Source organism: Misgurnus anguillicaudatus, chromosome 14, assembly GCF_027580225.2.
Source record: "Misgurnus anguillicaudatus chromosome 14, ASM2758022v2, whole genome shotgun sequence".
Classification (NCBI taxonomy): Eukaryota; Metazoa; Chordata; class Actinopteri; order Cypriniformes; family Cobitidae; genus Misgurnus; species Misgurnus anguillicaudatus.
The window spans coordinates 22,007,044-22,026,947 of record NC_073350.2 but is presented as its reverse complement, the minus strand read 5'-3'; the positions used below and the strand labels follow the sequence as shown (position 1 = coordinate 22,026,947).

The 19,904-nt window shown below is 36.9% G+C and overlaps 3 protein-coding genes and 1 long non-coding RNA gene across 5 annotated transcripts in view; 2 read left to right on the top strand and 2 right to left on the bottom strand.

The window, feature by feature from the left end:
* The first annotated feature begins 2,612 nt into the window (after positions 1-2,612).
* gata1a (GATA binding protein 1a) lies at positions 2,613-8,638 on the top strand. Its single transcript, XM_055184981.2, has 6 exons — positions 2,613-2,766; positions 4,574-4,783; positions 5,064-5,552; positions 5,627-5,772; positions 7,845-7,970; positions 8,075-8,638. Exons 2-6 carry the CDS (start codon positions 4,576-4,578, stop codon positions 8,357-8,359), a joined length of 1,254 nt encoding a protein of 417 aa, XP_055040956.1. The 5' UTR covers positions 2,613-2,766; positions 4,574-4,575; the 3' UTR covers positions 8,360-8,638.
* Positions 8,639-12,050: 3,412 nt separating this feature from the next.
* On the bottom strand, positions 12,051-17,394 carry adnpa (activity-dependent neuroprotector homeobox a). Its single transcript, XM_055184559.2, has 4 exons — positions 17,038-17,394; positions 15,385-15,497; positions 15,192-15,281; positions 12,051-15,095 (listed from the first exon to the last, which is right to left on the bottom strand). Exons 2-4 carry the CDS (start codon positions 15,490-15,492, stop codon positions 12,390-12,392), a joined length of 2,904 nt encoding a protein of 967 aa, XP_055040534.2. The 5' UTR covers positions 15,493-15,497; positions 17,038-17,394; the 3' UTR covers positions 12,051-12,389.
* The window catches only part of LOC129427804 (uncharacterized), a 24,978-nt gene continuing 22,433 nt past the window's right edge, over positions 17,360-19,904 (top strand). For both annotated transcript variants that reach the window (XR_008638739.2, XR_008638740.2), the window contains exon 1: positions 17,360-17,496. This is a non-coding gene — a long non-coding RNA (uncharacterized lncRNA). The remainder of the gene's footprint in view (positions 17,497-19,904) is intronic.
* The window catches only part of LOC129427803 (DEP domain-containing mTOR-interacting protein), a 5,296-nt gene continuing 3,099 nt past the window's right edge, over positions 17,708-19,904 (bottom strand). The window contains exons 6-9 of the mRNA XM_055184561.2: positions 19,331-19,471; positions 18,238-18,308; positions 18,042-18,146; positions 17,708-17,965 (exon numbers count right to left, since the gene is read on the bottom strand). Of these exons, the coding sequence (XP_055040536.2) occupies positions 17,837-17,965; positions 18,042-18,146; positions 18,238-18,308; positions 19,331-19,471 (446 nt within the window). The 3' untranslated portion in view covers positions 17,708-17,836. The remainder of the gene's footprint in view (positions 17,966-18,041; positions 18,147-18,237; positions 18,309-19,330; positions 19,472-19,904) is intronic.

The window sequence follows — 19,904 nt, the reverse complement described above, 5'->3', positions numbered from 1 at the left end:
GTCAAAAATAACCCAGACATTTTCAATAAGAAATTGATACATTAGCACATTTATCAAACATGAAAGTATACCAGATTAGATCAAAAGATATTAAAGATCATTTCAAAACAGTACATCTGGTTTCTCTTTTAATCATGAATGAATAATAATTTGCTTACAGAAAACTACATTGTTAATGCTGTGTTCATAATGGTGCACTGAAATAACATAGACCTACCATTAAAATTAAAATGTTATGATTTAAAAATGTAATGTTATAAAACATTTATACAATTCTCAAGTGGCAAAATTATTTGTTAATCAAAAACATTTTATTTTGAGTCATTCACAGCTAAACTGATTTTTGTGATTTACTTATCATCCTATATAATTCAAAGAATATTCAGTGAAAAATAACCTATCTTTAATATTGACAGAGTAAGGTCATATTAAAGATTGAATTTGAAATCAATGATTGAAATCAAACTTTGATGCCCCTAATCTCATCATTAGATTATTAGACTTTAACCTGAATTTCACAAACAGGGTCGCATATATCAAAATATATATCAATATAAAAACAAATTTTCTGTAAACAAAATTATCGTAAATCTTTATATATATATATTTTCAGCGTGCGGCCCCCCTTGTGTATGGTGCATTCCTTCGCGGCCCCCCAAAGAAAATTTGTGACAAAAACTGTTCTAAAACTCAACATTTTAATAAAAAAATTAAATTATACAAAAAGTAGTGCTTTTGGTTAGTAGCCTTATTTTTTTAGGTTTAATTACACAGAATTCATGATAAATTAATGTATTTCATAAAATGTCATAAAACTAGGGCCCCCCTGGCACCATCTCGCGGCCCCCAGTTTGAAAACCACTGTACTATAGGATAATTTTGTTTACAGAAAATTTGTTTTTTATTTAGATTAGGGTCTATAATAATTATTATAGTTTAGATTCATGTAAATAGATCTCTGTGGAATGCATTTAGCATTTAGACAGCTACTGCAAGTGTTCAGTGTTGTGTGGTAATTATCACGTTGTGGGGACCAATTGTCCCCACAAAGATAGGAATACCAGTGTTTTGTGACCTTGTGGGGACATTTTGATGTCCCTATGAAGAAACAAGTTTATAAATCAAACAGAATGATGTTTCTTGAAAATGTGAAGTAGCAGAAAGTTTTCTGTGATGATTGGGTTAGGGTTTGGGGAAGGGAATAGAATATACAGTTTGTACAGTATAAAATGCATTACATCTATGAAATGTCCCCACAAAACCAGAATGTGTGTGTGTGTGTGTGTGTGTGTGAGAGAGAGAGAGAGAGAGAGAGAGAGAGAGAGAGAGAGAGAGAGAGAGAGAGAAACAGAGAATGTGGTCTCACTTTTATTGTAGGGTGTCACTTTTCTTGCGAATGTGTTCATATACTGTCATGGCATTGCTGGTTATACGATTCCCCAGCCTCCCACTCCAATCTTGATAACCTCTTATCACAGCCAGCACACACACGGCCACCAGCCACATCCCTCAACACTGCTCCTGCATCTCTCGCTCTCTCTCTCTCTCTCTCCGTCTCTCTCTGGTCCTCAGAGAGTCCTGTCTTCTGGCAGTCTTGTTTTCATGTTTTCGATCCAGCGATCAACTTGTGTCATAGAAAAATCACCTCATCACCAATACTGCAACCAAAGTCACATGAATCTTTTTCAGGACATAATTTAACGCATGTTTAGTTTCTTTTAACACAATGAACAATGGAGGAGGGAAGCTTAAAGTGTTTTGACTGTCAAATAACAGTGGCAGTCTGGGTCTTGTGCTCAGGCCGCCCATGCTGGCTTCATATCTCTGACCATGATTGAAGCATTTGAGTTTATTTGCATTACTGTTCTACACTGCATTGCTGTTCTGCATCAAGGAAAGTGCTTTTGCATTTTCATTTGCTTTAGCACACTGTCACTGTTTCCATTTGGATTGCTCTTTGTTATTTCTTTGTGCGATTTTAATACTGAATGTATCGTGTATACATTTATTATGTTGAAAAACAGCATGCATGCATACATGCTCAATGCATATCTTCCTAAAAAATTGGCTTAAGTTTCTACTTCTGTACCGTAATACATTTATGTTTTTTACACATATTATTTTGAGTTCCTGTAGCTCAACTGGTTGTGCATATTGCTACCAATAGGTCATGAGTTAAATTTGCAGGATACACACATACTAATACATGTTTACATTTATACAGGTGTCTGTCTAACGTATAAATGTAAGTTTTGTAAGTTTTCTGAGCTGTCAGATGTGACTTTTAATTTGTATATTTTAGCATTGGACAATCCCTTGACTATATTAAAATTTTTTGTGTAATAATTATAGTAAAATAAAGCAAACATAGTAGTGGCTGAAATTAAATAACAGTTGTTTTGTTGTTACAAGATGAACCCAAAAACTCAGACTGTTTGTGAAATCGGTTAATTTTCTGTAAAAATTATATTTTGGTACAATTGTTCAGAATTATTCTGTATTATATTGCTCTGTCAGCCAGAGATCGGCCATAAAATTTAAAACTGTAAGCATGAACGTAAGGTAGGAGTGTCCAAAAAGTACCCCCAACTCCACCCATTGGTGCCCTACAATTTTAAATGAAGTTAGTGGTTCCCAAAGAGTGAAGGAGATAAGCAAGTGAAGAGAGCACCAGTGCACCCGTGTCTCATTCTTCGGTGGGCTTCAATGACCCTGCAGTGGTCAAATCTACAGACCTGTTAAGCAACATCAATACATCACCTGCAGGTAAGATCTTCTGTGAAGGATCTTCTCATACATTTATTTTCTGGATTTAGGTATGGTAGGGAGAGTGTTTCCTTGGTAATTTATCAAATCTTTTAAGTGACCTTTTCCATTTTAATATTTGCCAAATACTTTGAAATGTTAAGTATTTTGTCTAAACTATAGTGGTGCTAAATTAAAAAGAATAAAATGTCTAATAATATCAACTGATAAGTAAAATATATATTTATAAAGGATAAATACATTACGTTTTTTGGACAGAGGTTTGAAAATAAAAAAAATGTATCTGAAGTATATAGAAGAAGTTTATTTATTTATGTAGCGCTTATATATATATATATATATATATACATTTATAGGCCTATAGGACTGTTGAATTCTGACAGGTTCAGAAATGTTCCCAAGGGTGTTGATTATTTTTCTGTAAAATGCACCCCTTACCTGTCAAATGTCTTATATCGTAACCACCAGAGCAATGTCTGTGGTAACCGTGGTATCAGCAGAATAACTGACTCCAGTCCTTTGAATTATTTGGAAAATAATGCATACCCTCGGTGCCGCATTACCACTTTGAATGTGTATTATTTTTTAATAATTCAATAGCCCATCGTCAATTATTCCTACGTATTATATAAATTAAATAAATGCAATCCCTGAGTTAGGCCTCATACTTTAGCTAAAGCTAAAATAGCTGGCATAAACACATAGTCATCTTTATGCATTAACAAAGCAGAAAATACTTTACAATACTACTCTCGTATTGAAATGTTTTTTTCTGATTTGGCAGTGTAGTTTGTAAATGGCACTGGCTATTTCACTTTCAGTAGTGCTATCGGAGCTCTTGCTTTATAGTGCAGTATTGTACAAATATTATTATATTATATTATATTATATTGATATTATATTATATTATATTATATTATATTATATTATATTATATTATATTATATTATATTATATTATATTATATTATATTATATTATATTATATTATATTATATTATATTATATTATATTATATTATATTATATTATATTTTCCACTAAGTTTACTGTAACTCAGAAAATAGTCTTTCTGTTAATCTTTTAATAGTCAATTCCCCTAAGGGAGCAAATGTTGTTGTGAGCTAATGCTAACTGTTAATGTCTATGACCAAATTCAGGCCTGCAGATATATTTTTAGTGGTGACTTTTTGCCACATTCAAATGAGGACCTTTTAAGGGGAAGTCTAACAAGCCTAATGTCTAGATACCATAATAAAGTATTGTAGGGACCCACTGGTAAAATAAATTAAAGTATCAGATTACTAATAGCTGTATAATCCATGTTCATCATTATTGTACAGCAACAACAAATGTTCACAATTTGAAATTTTTTTAAATTATTTAAAGTTGATGTGGTAATTGTGTAGCCTAATGATTTAAAAATGTCAAAAAGCTCAACCAATAGCTCTTGCAATACTCTTTAAACATTGTATGGTGACAACTCATTTGGTACAGTAGCACTATTGGCTCACAGCAAGAAAGTTCCCAGTTTGAGCCATTGGTGGTTCAGGAGGCCTTTCTGTGTGAAGTTTGCAAGTTCTCCCTGGATTTATTTTGAGTACCCCAGTTTCCTCCCATAGTCCAAAAATGTGCAAGTTAGGGGAACTGGAGATGCCAAATTGCCTTTCCCCAACTTGTATATAGATTAACATGGTTCTTGCCATTAATATAGGCATATGTGCTGAGATAATGTTAATAAATAAATAAATAAATAAATAAATGAAAACATTGTATGATGTTCTAAACACTTGATCTTTCCCACTTAAGAGATGGAGAATTCATCTGAGCAGTCTCGTTGGGTTTCCCCCAACCTGATCAGTCCTGACCCATTAGCAAGCTACACAACAGATCCTGGACTGTTGCCATCCGTTGAAGACGATGAGCCTTTCTACTCGAACTCTGAGACTGACTTACTACCATCATATTACTCCACTAGTAGCCAAAGTCGAGCTTCGTCGTCCTACAGACACAGTCCAGGTGAGATCCTCAGTGTTGGCATTTAAAGATATTTAAGTTGAAACACACTAACAAACAGGTACTTTTAACCACAATGCCAATGCTTAGACAGTGTCAATGTGTCAAGATGCTCAAACAAACACAGCAATGTTTTGATAGTGCCATATTTCCCAAAAATTGGATCAGAAAAGGAATGGCTTCCTTTTAGTTGTGTCTGCATATTAAACTAGCATCTATGCCTAAGGTCTAATTATATTGTGGAACAGTATAGTAAAAAAATAAATTTTCTCCAATTTTATAGTTCGCCAGGTCTACCCCTCTCCATCAATTCTGGGAAACATCCAATGGCTGGACAATTCTGCGGGTCACTCTCTCAATTCAACCTACAACCCCACATCCACTGTCTGGTCAAGCAGCCCCTTCTCAAAGACCTCTCTTCATCCTCACACCTCCCCACCCATGTATCCTAACAGCACCACCTCCTCTTTCATCTCTCCGAAAGATGGCTTCACCTCTCCGAGTCGTGATGGGAAGGAGAGTCCCAGACTTCAGGAGGTCATGAAAGCTGAAAGATTGAGTCCAATGAGTGGAGGTGGTAGCAGCTTTCTCAATCTGACCTCACCTGCCGGAGGAATGTATGGCCATTCTCCGCACATGCTCGGTCCTTATGGATCATACATGGCTACGTCGCCAGATTACAGTTCAGCTGCGCTCTATTCTCCCACTGGACCTTGGATGAACCCAAACTACTCACCCAAACTTCGCAACAAGATGAGGCTTTCACCACCAGGTAAAAAAAATTGTACCACTTGTTACCTTTTTTTGGTTTTGCATGTTAATTACATTTCACATTCACTTTAACAGAGGCACGTGAATGTGTAAACTGTGGAGCAACTGCCACCCCTCTTTGGCGTCGAGATGGAACAGGCCACTACCTCTGCAATGCTTGCGGACTGTACCATAAGATGAATGGTCAGAACAGACCTCTCATAAGGCCAAAAAAGAGACTGGTATGTAAAATGATTAAATAAAAAAGTCCAAAGGGTGTTACGCTACATTCACACATGACAGAAACGTTATAACTTGACGTAAGGCTTGTCTGAAGCGTGGCCAACGGCCAATCACAGTGGCCGCTACACATGCTCCGGTCTTCCATAAAGGTAATTGACTGGCTCAGCCTAGGTTATTTGCATAAGGCGATCTGATTGGCTGATGCACGCATTGCGGCTTGAAAAATGTAGAAATGTTCAACTTCTGCCGCAAGCAACGGCAGTGACGCGGCAAAGACGCATCCACAATTCATTAAAAGTGAATGGGAAGCGTCAACGCTTACACTGAAAAAAATGATTCATTGAATTTAATAAATTTTTTTAAGGTAAGTGGTTGCAATCAATTTATTTAAGCTATACATTTAAACAATAGTTTTATATTTTATTTTAAATTGATTAAATTCAATGATACATTTTTTCAGTGTATGCTTTGTGTGAATGTACCATTAAAGGGATTGTTTACCCCAAAATCTAAATTCTGTCATCATTTAGTCACCTTCATGTTGTTCTAAAACTGTATGATTTTTTTTCAAAATAAGATGTTTTGATAAATTATAGAAACCACAGGGTAGACTGCACGCTTTGACCTCCATAGTACACTGTAAAAAGTAATTGTTGCACTTACATTTTTAAGTTGAATTAACTTGAATTTACAATTAACCTTTATTTAACTGTATTTGTGTAATTTATAGCAAATCCTCACTAATCAAGAACGTTGAAATGAATTGTAAATTCACGTTGATTAAACTTAAAAAATTAAGTGCAACAAGGAATTTTTTACAGCGAGGAAAGAAAAATACTATGGAAGTAAATGGGTGCCTTCCACTGAAAGTGTGTGATGACCATCATTTATCAACATATTTTTTTGCGGTCAACAGAAGAAACCCATACACTGAAAAAAATGATTCATTGAATTTAATATTTTTTTTAAGGTAAGTGGTTGCAATCAATTTATTTAAGCTACATTTAAACAAAAAAGATTAGTAACGTAAAATGAAATATAAAACTTTTGTTTAAATGTAGCTTAAATAAATTGATTGCAACCACTTAAATTCAATGAATCATTTTTTTCAGTGTAGGTTTAGGGTGAGTAAATGGTGACAAAAAGTTTATTTTTGGGTGAACTATTCCTTTAAATAATAAATGGATGATTTTAAATATACCATTAAGATATTTTTTGGCATTCAACATTTAAGCTAATTATTAAGATCATTCAATTATTAGTAAATTATGTGCGAGAAATCATTTACTTTTTAATTTAATATAGAGCTGTCAAAAGATTAATCGCAATTAATCGCATAGAAAATAAAGTTAGTTTTTGCATAATATACATATATACATATGTGTGTGTGTGTGTGTGTGTGTGTGTGTGTGTGTGTGTGTGTGTGTGTGTGTGTGTGTGTGTGTGTGTGTGTGTGTCTGTGTGTGTGTCTGTGTGTGTGCACTGTGTGAAATATAATTTTGCATATATAAATACAAACACATGCATGTATAAAAAACATTTACGTTTGTGTGTGTGTGTGTGTGTGTGTGTATTTTATCTTTTAAATTATATTTAAATTTTTTAAATTATACATAAACAACATTTTTCTTAAATGTATACATATATGTGTGTATTTATATATAATAATTACACACAATAAACACACAAATAAATTATGCAAACACAAACTTTTATTTTGTATGCGATTAATTACGATTAATCTTTCGACAGCCCTAATTTAATAGTAAAGTATGTTAACATACATTGTTTTAATTAGTATATTTTGTAATGCATTTACCTTCTTAGCATTTATTTAACTATTAGGCAACATTAAAAAAAATGTAAAGTTCAATTGTGCACATTTTGGACATTAATGATGGTTCTACTATTAGACAAACGATGGTTACCACAAGTTGGTTTTGCTACAGTAACCATAGTTCACAATAGTTTTTTTGTAGTAAATATGGTAATCAGTATACCATGGTTACAGCATTCACTATAAACTAGAATTTCTAGAAACAGATATTTACTATAAACTTCACACTCACAGATTGTAAGCAAACGTGCCGGAACACAATGTGCCAACTGTCACACAAGCACTACAACATTATGGAGACGCAATGCCAACGGTGAGCCTGTGTGTAACGCCTGTGGCCTATACTTTAAACTGCACAATGTGAGTACATATTTATACTTGTTGCATTCATTAGAAGGGTTAAACCTTACAAAATAAGTAGCCTACAGTATAACTAATATTATCTCTGCCTCATCATATTGCAGGTTAACAGGCCTTTAACTATGAAGAAGGATGGCATACAAACACGCAATCGCAAAGTCTCCAACAGAAACAAGAAGGGGAAAAAAAGTGGAGCTTCAGATGTTTACCCTGATATGTCACACATTGCCCCTCCTGATGAGCACGGAGGACACTATTCTTTAAACCCAGGACCCCTTCTGTCTTACAGCCACACCCCTCATTTACTGGCCCCCTCCACCCTTCACTCCTCCCAGAGTTTGTCCTACACCCACCACCCAAATTCTGGCATGGTACCTACATTAGTGTGAGAGAAACGGCTATTGGACCACTATAATGGAGGCATGTACATTACACTGTACATTTAGTATTGTATATAACACACACTGCTTGCGTAAACTGATGTATTTTAACAGTGGCAGTTTAAAAGCATGTAGTGCATAGTGCAGTTTAAATGGTGAACAGGAATAAGCAGAAACTGCATTTCAACATTTTATGACAAATGTGAATATTTATGATTATAACGCTTATGTATTTGCTGTAATATTGTCTTTTGATACATTCAATAAATGTGTCTTAATAACTTTTAATACGTTTTTGATGAATACTAACAATGTTTTCCAAGCTTTTTAACTACCCTGATTTTGGATTCACTGTTTGTGGGATGTGTAAAGATACACAAGCAATGTTCAGATATATATGAAGACATTTCATTCACAAAGGTCTGATACAAAACATGTCCTATTTTAGACTTGTAATGGTATTTAAATTTTCTGAACCGTTTTAGACCTTGTGGTTGGGAGCTTACTATTTTAACCTAAGGTCACACAATAACAGTGTCATTGTCCATTCATCCTTTCTGCAGAAGCTTTGACAAATGATCTGCGTTTGAAGCATGAACATGCAAATCAAACACTTTTCATAAAGCTGGTGGAGGGCAACAAAACACTTCACTAAAGTTCCATACGTGCCAGGTCCTAAATTTAACTCACACGGAAAACACTGTTATATCTGTGTACATAACACAGCCCCACCCTATGCACGGATGCTGGCAAAATAACACCTGCACTATAGCCTCACAAAAAAAAAACATTTGTGCAAAAATAACTATTGGTAATAATTGAAAAGTAGCAGAGAGATTTTAGGTGACCTTAAAACGGTTTAGTCACTTTCAATATTGCAAGCTGACGGGGTTCAGCCAATTCAGTTTGCACTGCTGTGAAAGTGATATCTTATCATGCTGACAGCATTCTCACCACTGAATCCTCCTCCACAGCATCGTGTGAAATCACATTTGTTGTCCTTTACGAAAGTATATTTAACAGCTGCAATTTCTGTTCCTTAAAATAAATAGCATACTTCTTGGAGGACTTACAGAAATACATGATTATTTGCATATTATTGTGTACACTGGCCATATATCCTTGCATGATTGATTTTAGTCATGTGCAAAAGCAAATGACTTCTTACAAGAAATCATGAACATCTGGGGACGCCACCCTAATCCTAACAACTGGCTGAATTATAAATCAGAAAGGATACAACTAATACCAAGAATTTTTACTCCGGCTTGTTTGCAAAGTCATCCTCCACACACAGAGAAAAATACTTGCACACTCGGTACACAAACTCCTTTGATAACATTAACAGTGTCTGTCTATTAAAGGGATAGTTCACTTTAAAATGAAAATTTTGTCATAATTTACTCATCCTCGTGTTGTTGTAAACCTGTATGAATTTATTTTCTCTGATGAACACAAAAGAAGATATTTTGAGAAATGATGGTAAACACACAGCAGTAACTGACCATTGACTTCCATAGTAGGAAAAAAATCTTTTGGAAGTAGTGTGATAAATGACTAAGAAAATGTTTTGATAAATGATGGCAAGCACACAGTTGACAGTACCCATTAAATTCCATCATATTTTTTATTCCTACTATGGAAGTGGTCACTATCTGCTCTGTGTTTACCATAATTTCTCAAAATATCTTCTTTTGTATTCATCAGAAAAAAGAAATTCATACAGATTTAGAACAACATGAGGATGAGTAAATGATGACAGAATTTTCATTTTAAAGTGAACTATCCCTTTAAATAAATGCATAAATGCATAAACTGTCAGACAGTAAGTACACTGTCGGACAAAATGGTCCAAATCTGTCACTGGTGCAGTATCCTTTAGAAAGGTCCTAAAATGTACCATTTTGGTACAGATGTATATATCAGGTACTAATAAAGCCACTTTTGTACCACTTTTGAGTGCAAAGACGTACTTTTTAAAGGGGTACCACCCCAGTGACAGCTAGGTGACTTATTAGTACCTCAAATATACATATCTAAATGGTACATTTTAGGGCCGTTTTAAAGGATATTGCACCAGTGACAGCTTGAGACCATTTTTTATCATATGTTTAGGACAGTGTGACAGGTGCAAATGTGCAATGTTTCCCAGTGCACTGTAAATAGTCGATCTCTCTTATCTTGCTGTTTCATAAACAGTTTGCACTTGTTTTAGATTATAAAACCATAAAAAGTGAAGTTTAATATATGGGTTGTTCTTAAAGGATGTCGAAACTTTGAACTAACAGACTCTGAGTGGCAGGTGGGTATTTATTTTTTCTATTTTGTCCTTGCTGTGTTTATCTGTTTGGACGGCCAACTATATATTAGGGAAATGGCGACAAATGACTGCAAGAGATTAGCAACCACAGGATCAAATTTAAAATGTCATCCGTTAAAAGTTCTGCCACAGTTTCTCCTCCCCGTCAAATACTTGCATGTTAAAACATTCACTACCACATCTATAACCAAGTGTATTTTCCAACCTTTACATGCAGGACACAGTTAAATTTAGGACAAACTGCAACATATGGGCACCCATGCATTTAAATGACGATTGGGCGGTTTCCCGGACAGGGATTATCTTAAATCAGGACTAGGCTTTAGTTAAATTAGAATATTTAAGTCATTTTTGAAAGCATAATTTATAAATAAACATTAATGGTTTGCATCTTCAAACACAACACTCACACTGATATATTTTAAGATATGACAGAGCAGGTTGTTTTGGATCAAGACAACAGTAACGTTTAAGTTAGTCTGGGACTAGGCTTAGGCCCTGTCTGGGAAACTACCCCCATATGTGTTATGTATGCAATGGCATAACATGCAAAACTGGTGGGTTACTCCATATCAAAGCATACTAATTTACTAAAAAACAAGTGAAAACCAAGCTAAAGTCATTATTTATTTTATACAATGTAAAGTTTTTAATCACATTCTGTAAAAATATAAACTTGATATCTTTAATATTGAGTAACATTATGTAAAAGATTGAAGTTAAAGTGAATTCAATGATTAAAAACAAACGCCGACGCTCCAAATCTCAGATGATGATACTTTAATCTACTGATAGGTCACAATTATGTACATCTATCTCTTTAACTATTATTTTGGCTAATGTGACTATCAAAATGTTTTAGGGCTTTAGCTGACTTAGCATAGATGGAAATGATATGATGCATGTCACAGACGTTGTCTGTAAAATGATTTTAATTTAATAATGCAGATTACACAGTGACCTCTAAGGGCAGCAAGGTGTCATTACAGTGAAGTCAAGACCGTTTAAGGGTCAAATCCAAATTTTCCAGACAGGCCTAATGACTTTTTAAAAGATGTTTATTAGCTGATATTTAACTAAAATCATTATCATTACTTCATTATCTTTGTGTTTAGTAAAATACACTGAATGAAGACATCAAGTGCAATAAACATCATGACTATTCAAACACCTGTTTCACATTATACGGAAATAGCAGCCTGCACATTATAATAAAAAAAAAAACTAAGAGTCGAAGAGCATAAAAATGGTCTAAACTGTTATTCACAAAAACTTCTCGAACACACTAAAGACAAATGATACTAAAAAAGCTGTAAATCAGATAATAGGCTGTGTAAATCCATTTTACTAGAAACACAAAAAACATCCAAGCACTTGATAGTAAATTACACTGTCCTTTTTATTTGATCAGGAAAACAATAGACCTATCAATTTTGTTACAATTTTAACAGGTGTGATTAAATACAGAGAACAGTATACAAAAAGAAATCACAAGGGACTATGGATCGTTGAAAAAAAAAATCATACAGTATATTAGTTTCTCCACTCTCCAACAGCAGAATTGTTTGAGAGTAAACAGTACTTTCAGTTAAAAGTGTGTAACTCTTCTGGTTTTACACAAGTTCATGTCATAAATGCTTAATGTCAACCATATGTGAGGTAAGGGCTCTGACCTACGGGGCATTGAGTTAAAAGAGCAGGGAACATCACCACAAGCCATCATCTACCAAGCAACCCAACCTTTTTTCCCTTTACTTCAAACTGTCCTGCTGGTCTAAAGTGGGTCTCTTCAGAAGACATGCTGCCTGACCAGGCCGCCTCTTCGGGTCTGGAACCATCTAGACTTTTGGCCGCAACTCTGGGAGAACTACGGCTCCCCCCCGCACCTCTTTCGTAACGGAATCGGTCTCGCAGCAACGTCCCTTTCGTGTGGGACCCAACTGCTGAAGGTCTTAACGCTGTAGCTTGTTGATTCACTTCCATGTTTTCATTGGGAATTTCTTCTAAGTCTGATTCACTGTCAGAATCAATAGAGATAGGTTCTGAGGATGACCCAGGGCATGGCTTGAAGGCACAGTTGCTTTGACTACTTTGTCCAGTGTTTAAAGTCTCAAACCGAATAGCTCTCGAACCATCCTTTGCGTGGAAGCCAACAGGAGCCTTCAGTCGGAATTTCGAGGTCTTTGACAATCCGCATTTTTCGTCGTCGTTGACTTTGAACAGCCAACTTGCGTCGAAGTTCATCTCATGCTTGAGCTGGCTCACTGCCCGCATGTTAAAGCCTAGTAACACAACAGGCTTGCGGGTCATGAAATCCCGGTCACACGATCGCCTCTGGTTGGCAAAATGGCTCGAGACGTCCGACTTCCATAACCAGAGGCTTGCGGCAAGTTTCTCGATTTCCCGCTGGGAAGGATAAGGATGCAGATTAAAATACGCAGTAAGGAATGCTTTCCGTGCCTCGTAAGGCTCGTCGCCGTGACCTTTAGGATCCAAGGCCAACACTACAGGCTCTTCTGGCTTCTCGACAAAATCTGTTGAGTAGTACCTAGACTGGTCAACCATTTTCCTCCTCTTGGGGTCAGATGCATCTGGGGTAACCAACTCACGCTTGAGAGACCCAGCTCCAGGCGAACGCAGTGCAGTTGGGATTGACTTGCTGCAATGACCTTTCGGTGTCTGGCAAACACCTCGACAGTGCACCAAATGAAGTGTGATTGTGGAAGCAGTCATGTTGCTAGTGTACACACCCAGGCAGTGGATGCATTTGTAGGTCAGCTTTTTCTCCACAGGGTGCAGTGTTTGGAGCACCTGATGGGAGTCTCTTAAATGATGAGAGAGGGCATCCGAAATTGGACCTTTGAGAATAGTGAAACATAGAGGACACAGTGTTTTTCCAACCTCTTTCTTCTGTGTCACTGAAGACTGGGACAAGTTTCGGACTACAGGATCATTCTGGGTCTCCGTCACCTTGGCGAAGCTCTTAAAGGCCTTGGCCATGGTGCTGTTTTGTGGCTGAGCAGCTGAAGATGCTTCAGGTGTCTCCTTCATGTTATAGGTGGTCACAATAAGCTGAACATTCTTTGGAGTTCCTTGCTGAAGCGTGAGATCGAACATGAGAGGAGAGCCGGTGGGTGGATCACCGGGATCATTAGGATGCGCCAGTCGCTTATGTGCTACAATTTTCTCAACTTCGTGAAACGTGAAATGACACTGCGGGCACGATAACCCATGCACGAGCATATGGTTCAACAAAGAGTCGCTGGGTAGGTAGCGGTTGCAATACAGACACTTGCTAGTGAAGTTGTGGATCTTCATGATATATTTAGCCATGGCTCTCACCTTTTCTGCCTGATGCTCTTTTTCAAAGTGAGCACTGTAAGCATTCTCGGGAAAGAGTTCATTGCAGATGGTGCAAATTTTCCACTTTTGCGTCTGTGAGGTGTTTAGAGCGTTGGCTGCAGCTTTTTTGGCCTGCAATGAGGTCAAAGTGGCAGTAGCAGCATGTCCCGGCGAAGAGAGAGGTTGGTTCTTCAGTGAGGCGGAGAAAGAAGCGGGCTGAGCGTTAAGATGTGTCGAACCGTGGACTCCAAAGCCACTCAGGTGTTTTCCTGTGTGGGACTGGGAGACCGCACCTGACACAAAAGCTTTATCAGGTAGTGTAATGCGCACTGGTTGACCAGACACAGAGTTGCCTGCAACGGCGGTTTGCTTGAAATGGTTGCCTACAGGTAACCCCATCATTTTGGCCATATTAAAACGATTCATTTGAGGTGCCTGAGGACGCACACCCGGAGCGATTGCAACACCCCTCTGAATTATATTCGCCTGAAGCCTTGGCACTATGACGTTGGTGTGCCCAATCATAGCGGTGACTTGATGGCCAATGCGCTCATGAAACTCGATAACGTGTTGCACCAGTGCTTCATATGAACGAGGTGTGAAGTGGCAGCTCTTGCAGTGGATCCCATGACTGTTGCCAGGCGCCTCTACGCTATTTTCCTGCTTCTCCGAGTTTTTGCCAAGATAAGGTGTGGTCACGTGCTGAAAGTGTTCCCTGTAGATGTGCCTGCGCACCACGTTGTACAGTCTATCCCGATAGGTGCACTTCTTGCAGTAGTACACTGGCAGCTCCTTACGATCGCCCATCAAGGGCTTATCTACCCGCATGCTGTCCCGAACACCCATTTGGGCTCCATGAGGGCCAACGGTACCCTGTCGCACCAAATTGTTAGGCATGTGGAAGAGCCTGACGTGGGTTTCCAAAGTCCTCTTGTTCCCACTGTACGTGCAATAGGAGCAGTTAAGAAGGATTCGGCTCTCAAAGTCTTCTCTGTGAACATTGCGGAAGTGGTTTTTGTAGGCAGAGAAATACTTGGAGGCAAATGGGCATTCCGAGCAGCAAAACTGCTTCGTTCTGTAGTCCTGCAACAGATGAAAAACAAAACATAATTTAAAAAGGTTTGTTTCTATGCAAAACACTCATTTGGACTTCTGTTGCAGAGGTTGTGGCAGACATACCTGTGACTTTGTCCAGGATGGATCCCAGAGACAAACATCAAAACTTACTTGGTTTGCGTCACACTCATTGGGGTCAAACTCTTTGAAGTCCTGCAGATAAACAACACTGATGAAGTCCATGTTAACAGAATAGACATGCGTTTTCAAAAAGATTCAACTTTGAGGGAAATTCAACGTGCAAATGAAATTTTACCTCCACGTGCTCTTTGCAGTAATCAAGGCCAACATCACACAGCAATCTTTTGACTTTTCTCCTGGCCTTCCTCAGCCGAGTAAGATTATTCACTGGAAGCTGAAACATCTTGTCTACGTGTTAAAACACAAAAATTTGTTTTTAATAATTAAGGATCACTTGTGTTTTGTTAATTGGGAAGTATATAACACAAAACACACAAAAATTGTGTGATGAAGCGAATGAATTGTATGTAACCAATGATCTGTTTAATTAAAAGGAAATTGGGCTTCATTTTAAATGTGTGTCACAGACCTCCCACGTGAAAACGTACACTAAAATACCCTACTTAAGTACACCTAGTAAATGTACTATTGTATTTTGTACTATTACTAATTTTGTAGTTAATATACAAAAAAATAAGTCTTTAGAAAAAAAGTAGGGATCGACCGATATGGATTTTTCAGTGCCGATGCCAATACCGATTTTTGTTTCATCAGCCTTACCCGATGACCGATTCAGGCTGCCGATTTTCTTGAGCCAATACTGCTTTTGCTCACTCAATTTACATCGTTAAAATTATGTAATAAATTGCTTTAAAAAAGATGTTATTAGTTTGGACAGTTCTTACATTTATTTTAATCTAGGACTAGTCTAATCCCTGTCCATAGAGATGAGAAATAAAAACCTGCTTTGTTCAGCTATGATCAGCTGTTAGGTCGAGCTTTCGATGTTGTCATGGAAAGGTTGGTTGTTTTTAGTCACATGACCTGCAATCGCTTGCAGCTTCCAGCACTCTGTCTGTAAATAATGCCGGAAAAATCGGCAAACACGGAAGCCATAAAACTCGCAAATATCGGCCCGCCGATATATCGGTTTATCACTAGAAAAAAGCATACTTTTTCAAGTGAATAAATATATTTGTAGTGTATAACTTTTACACAAAAAAATAATTACTACAAATATACTTGATGTTATTTAAGCATATTTAGTAGATTCAGGTAGCATATACTTTTTTTTATATGTGCTGTGAACAATAATATTTGTGGCAAGTAAATTTAGTATGCAGACGAGTGTGCACTGTTTTAATAAAATAAATTATTTACAACCTGTTAGCGACATTACAAAAGAGATGCTATTCTTTTAGGCATAAACCGTTTTAGTAGGACCTTTACTATGCCATCACCAACATAAGTTACAAATAAACAATATGAATGTGGGTGCAGCAGCATCATTGTACAAATGAATTGATAATTTCTACACAGAGCACTTTACTAAAAACTTATTTGAAAATTAATCAAGCATTTAAACAGCAAACCCCTGTGAATGGGACATCTGCTCGTATGAAAGCTACTTAGTGCAGCCCCAGTAGACAATACAGGCCACAGCAGGCCTTTATTACTATTGATGGGTTCAGAAAAATAACACACGATTTATTTATTTTGAATGTTTTAATGGCGTTTTCTTGAACGGCATATCACAGCTTGTCAACGAAAGAAAAAAATGATACCATATGAACTACGTGCAAACAGTTTAGAGAGAATCCAAAATCTTTGATCCATGCAGATACTCGGTTAGCACGCTAGCTTAGCCACGGGATGTCTGATGTACACACTGAACTCCGCACAAAAGCACCGAGTCCCAAATAAAACATAGTTTGTAATATCACGCTACCTGTTTTTCCTCACGGTCTCGCATGTAATTTCCTTAAAGCGTTTAGGTTTCGGTTGAATTTGTCGTCGGGTAGGACAGAAGCGACTCTGGCGGTTTATTCGGCCCGGGCAGATGCTGCAGTTGTCCTTCGCGCCGCTGCTGCCGCCGGTGGATCTCGGCAACACATCCTGAGAATCAGCACCATGTGTCATCAAACTGGATTTTTAAAGGTTACAAAGATGCTTTTAGCAACCCCATAGACGTGTTTTTCAAATGCACGGTTTGAATGACCGGCTTTGTGACTAATATACAATTACGGGGCAAAGAAAAGAGTTTTTCTCTTCGAGACTGTTCCACATACCAGCCCAGCCTGTTCAAAATGGCGAACGGTTCCAGGCGGAAGTGACATATTGTGTGAAGTTATAAAGGGACCATTCTAATGTCTGAGGGGCTACAGGATATTCTTCAAACACCATGCAAGTAAGTTTAAGTCGTTAAATAATAGCAACATATTGAATTGTTTATGTTTGCAAAAGAAATGGGTGGGTAGGCCTAATTAAATAGTTTAACAATTGATTGATCAAACAGCATCAAAATACAGACTGGTGGGTGTAAAGTTGTGGTTACGGTTATTAGAATTAATCTTAATAAAAAATTCTAAAGAAGACATAATGTTAGATCAATCTCTTTATTTTGTCATCTTCACAACCCCTTTGAATGATAAAATATCACATTTGGAGGGGGGTGTTACACCACACACTTAAAGCAGTATTACACTTTGATTTATTATACATCACACATCTATTGTGCTGCTATTACATTAACTTGTCAATGGTTCCATCACTTCCAAAGTAACAACCCGAGGTCCAGTCATCACCAGCTTTGACAGTGCGCGGTAGTCCAGGTGAAGCACACTGCATCCGTTCACCCGGCACACAAATTGGCGTACCTAAACCAGACATTATTGGAGACCAGTTTATGAATTCTAGGCATAAGGCAATTGATTAATATTGTATTATGATCACCTTAACTCCAGCTGCTGCAGCGGGGCTTCCAGGATCCACAGCCTGAACATAACAAGGTGATTTTCCTCGTACTACAAAGCCCCAGCCTAGGGCATCTCCAAGGATCTGTAATTATAAAACTCTCATAAACCGACTGCGGTTCAAGGTTCTCCTGTCATGGCCAAGGCCAACTAAGCACAATGTATTCAGGACTTACTGTAAGAACTTTTTTTCCATAAGGAGCACCTGGAGATAACAGCTCCTCACAGGTTACAGGTCTTTTTAGCACTGCCAATAACGATAATAAACATGCATTTACTGCACAGAACTTGATCACTGGTAGATTAAAGTACTTATTAAAGGATTAGTCCATTTTCTTAAAAAAAATCCAGATAATTTACTCACCACCATGTCATTCAAAATGTTGATGTCTTTTTTGTTCAGTCGTGAAGAAATTATGTTTTTTGAGGAAAACATTCCAGGATTTTTCTCATTTTAATGGACTTTAATGGACCCCAATACTTAACAGTTTTAATGCAGTTAAATACTAATTAATACTAATTAATGTCTTTGTGTCAGTTTATTGTTTAAAATGGTTCGCAAATGTGCGTTTCATGTAACACGTGACCTTTCGACGTCATCGCGCTGGCTCGTCGTCACACGAACGGAGGAAGAAGAGAAGTTGTGGTTTAAAGTGCATATTTTGTATTTTTCTTGCCAAAAATGACAATCGTTTTACTAGATAAGACCCTTATGCCTCGTTTGGGATCATTTAGAGTCCTTTGAAACAAAAATTTTAAACTGCATTAAAACTGTTAAGTGTTGGGGTCCATTAAAGTCCATTAAAATCAGAAAAATCCTTGAATGTTTTCCTCAAAAAACATAATTTCTTCTCGAATGAACAAAGAAAGACATCAACAGTTTGGATGACATGGTGGTGAGTAAATTATCAGGATTTTTCTTTTTTAAGAAAATGGACTAATCCTTTAACATTACTTAATCCTTTCAGGGGTGGTTTCCCGGACAGGGATTAGCTTAAACCAGGACTAGGCCTTAGTTTACTTATGAAATACATGCCGTACTAAAAACATTACTTGTGTGCATTTTGACGCAAAACAAAGGGCACTGGTGTATTTTAAGATATGTCAGTGCAAGATGTTATCAGTTTGGACAGCTCTTACATTTTATTTTAGTCCAGGACAAGTCTAATCCCTGTCCGGGAAACCGTCCCTAAGTCTTCTAAAGACCTTTTTAAAATATCCCAATTGTACTTTTTTAGTTTCAAAATCATGCAAATGCACTTTAATAACCTGATTTAGGATTGCATTGTACTGCAAAGGCTTTGGAAAGGGAAGCAGTGAGGGGGTATCCGTCTGAACTGTGCTGATGGTGGACCAGACTTCCACATCGTCCATTTGTAGGCACATTTAAATCATCATTAATAGACTGGACTGAAAGAAATGTGAAATTAATTATTTAAGTTAAAGATTTTTTACTATGAAAGTCAGTGAGTGTCGTTTGCTGTGTGGTTAGCATTATTTAGCAAAATATTTGTATTTATTTAGCAGAAGATAGACACTCATGCAGGTTTAAAACAACATGAGGATGAGTAAATTGAGAATTTACTAAGTGACATTTTATCTTGTAAATTAGCATTTTTTTATAAGTTTTTTATTGTTTAGGTTTAGTAATTTCATTTTAATGGCAATTAAAAGGTTATTAGTGAGTAATTAAAATGCCCTATTTTCACAAATGCCGCTTTAGTTTTTCACAAAATAAGTGCATGCAATCGTTTTTGTTTTGTTTTTCACTTTTTTGGACAAGACGTAGTAAACAGAGACAAAATCACTAAAAATGCAACTAGAAACGTTGCAAATGATGAAA

Coding starts and splice junctions, on each gene's coding strand:
- adnpa (XM_055184559.2), bottom strand. CDS start 15,492: ATGTTTCAGCTTCCAGTGAATAATCTTACTCGGCTGAGGAAGGCCAGG. Junction 15,282..15,384: donor ACTGCAAAGAGCACGTGGAG/GTAAAATTTCAT, acceptor GTTTATCTGCAG/GACTTCAAAGAGTTTGACCC. Junction 15,096..15,191: donor CATCCTGGACAAAGTCACAG/GTATGTCTGCCA, acceptor CATCTGTTGCAG/GACTACAGAACGAAGCAGTT.
- gata1a (XM_055184981.2), top strand. CDS start 4,576: ATGGAGAATTCATCTGAGCAGTCTCGTTGGGTTTCCCCCAACCTGATC. Junction 4,784..5,063: donor GTCCTACAGACACAGTCCAG/GTGAGATCCTCA, acceptor CCAATTTTATAG/TTCGCCAGGTCTACCCCTCT. Junction 5,773..7,844: donor TAAGGCCAAAAAAGAGACTG/GTATGTAAAATG, acceptor TCACACTCACAG/ATTGTAAGCAAACGTGCCGG.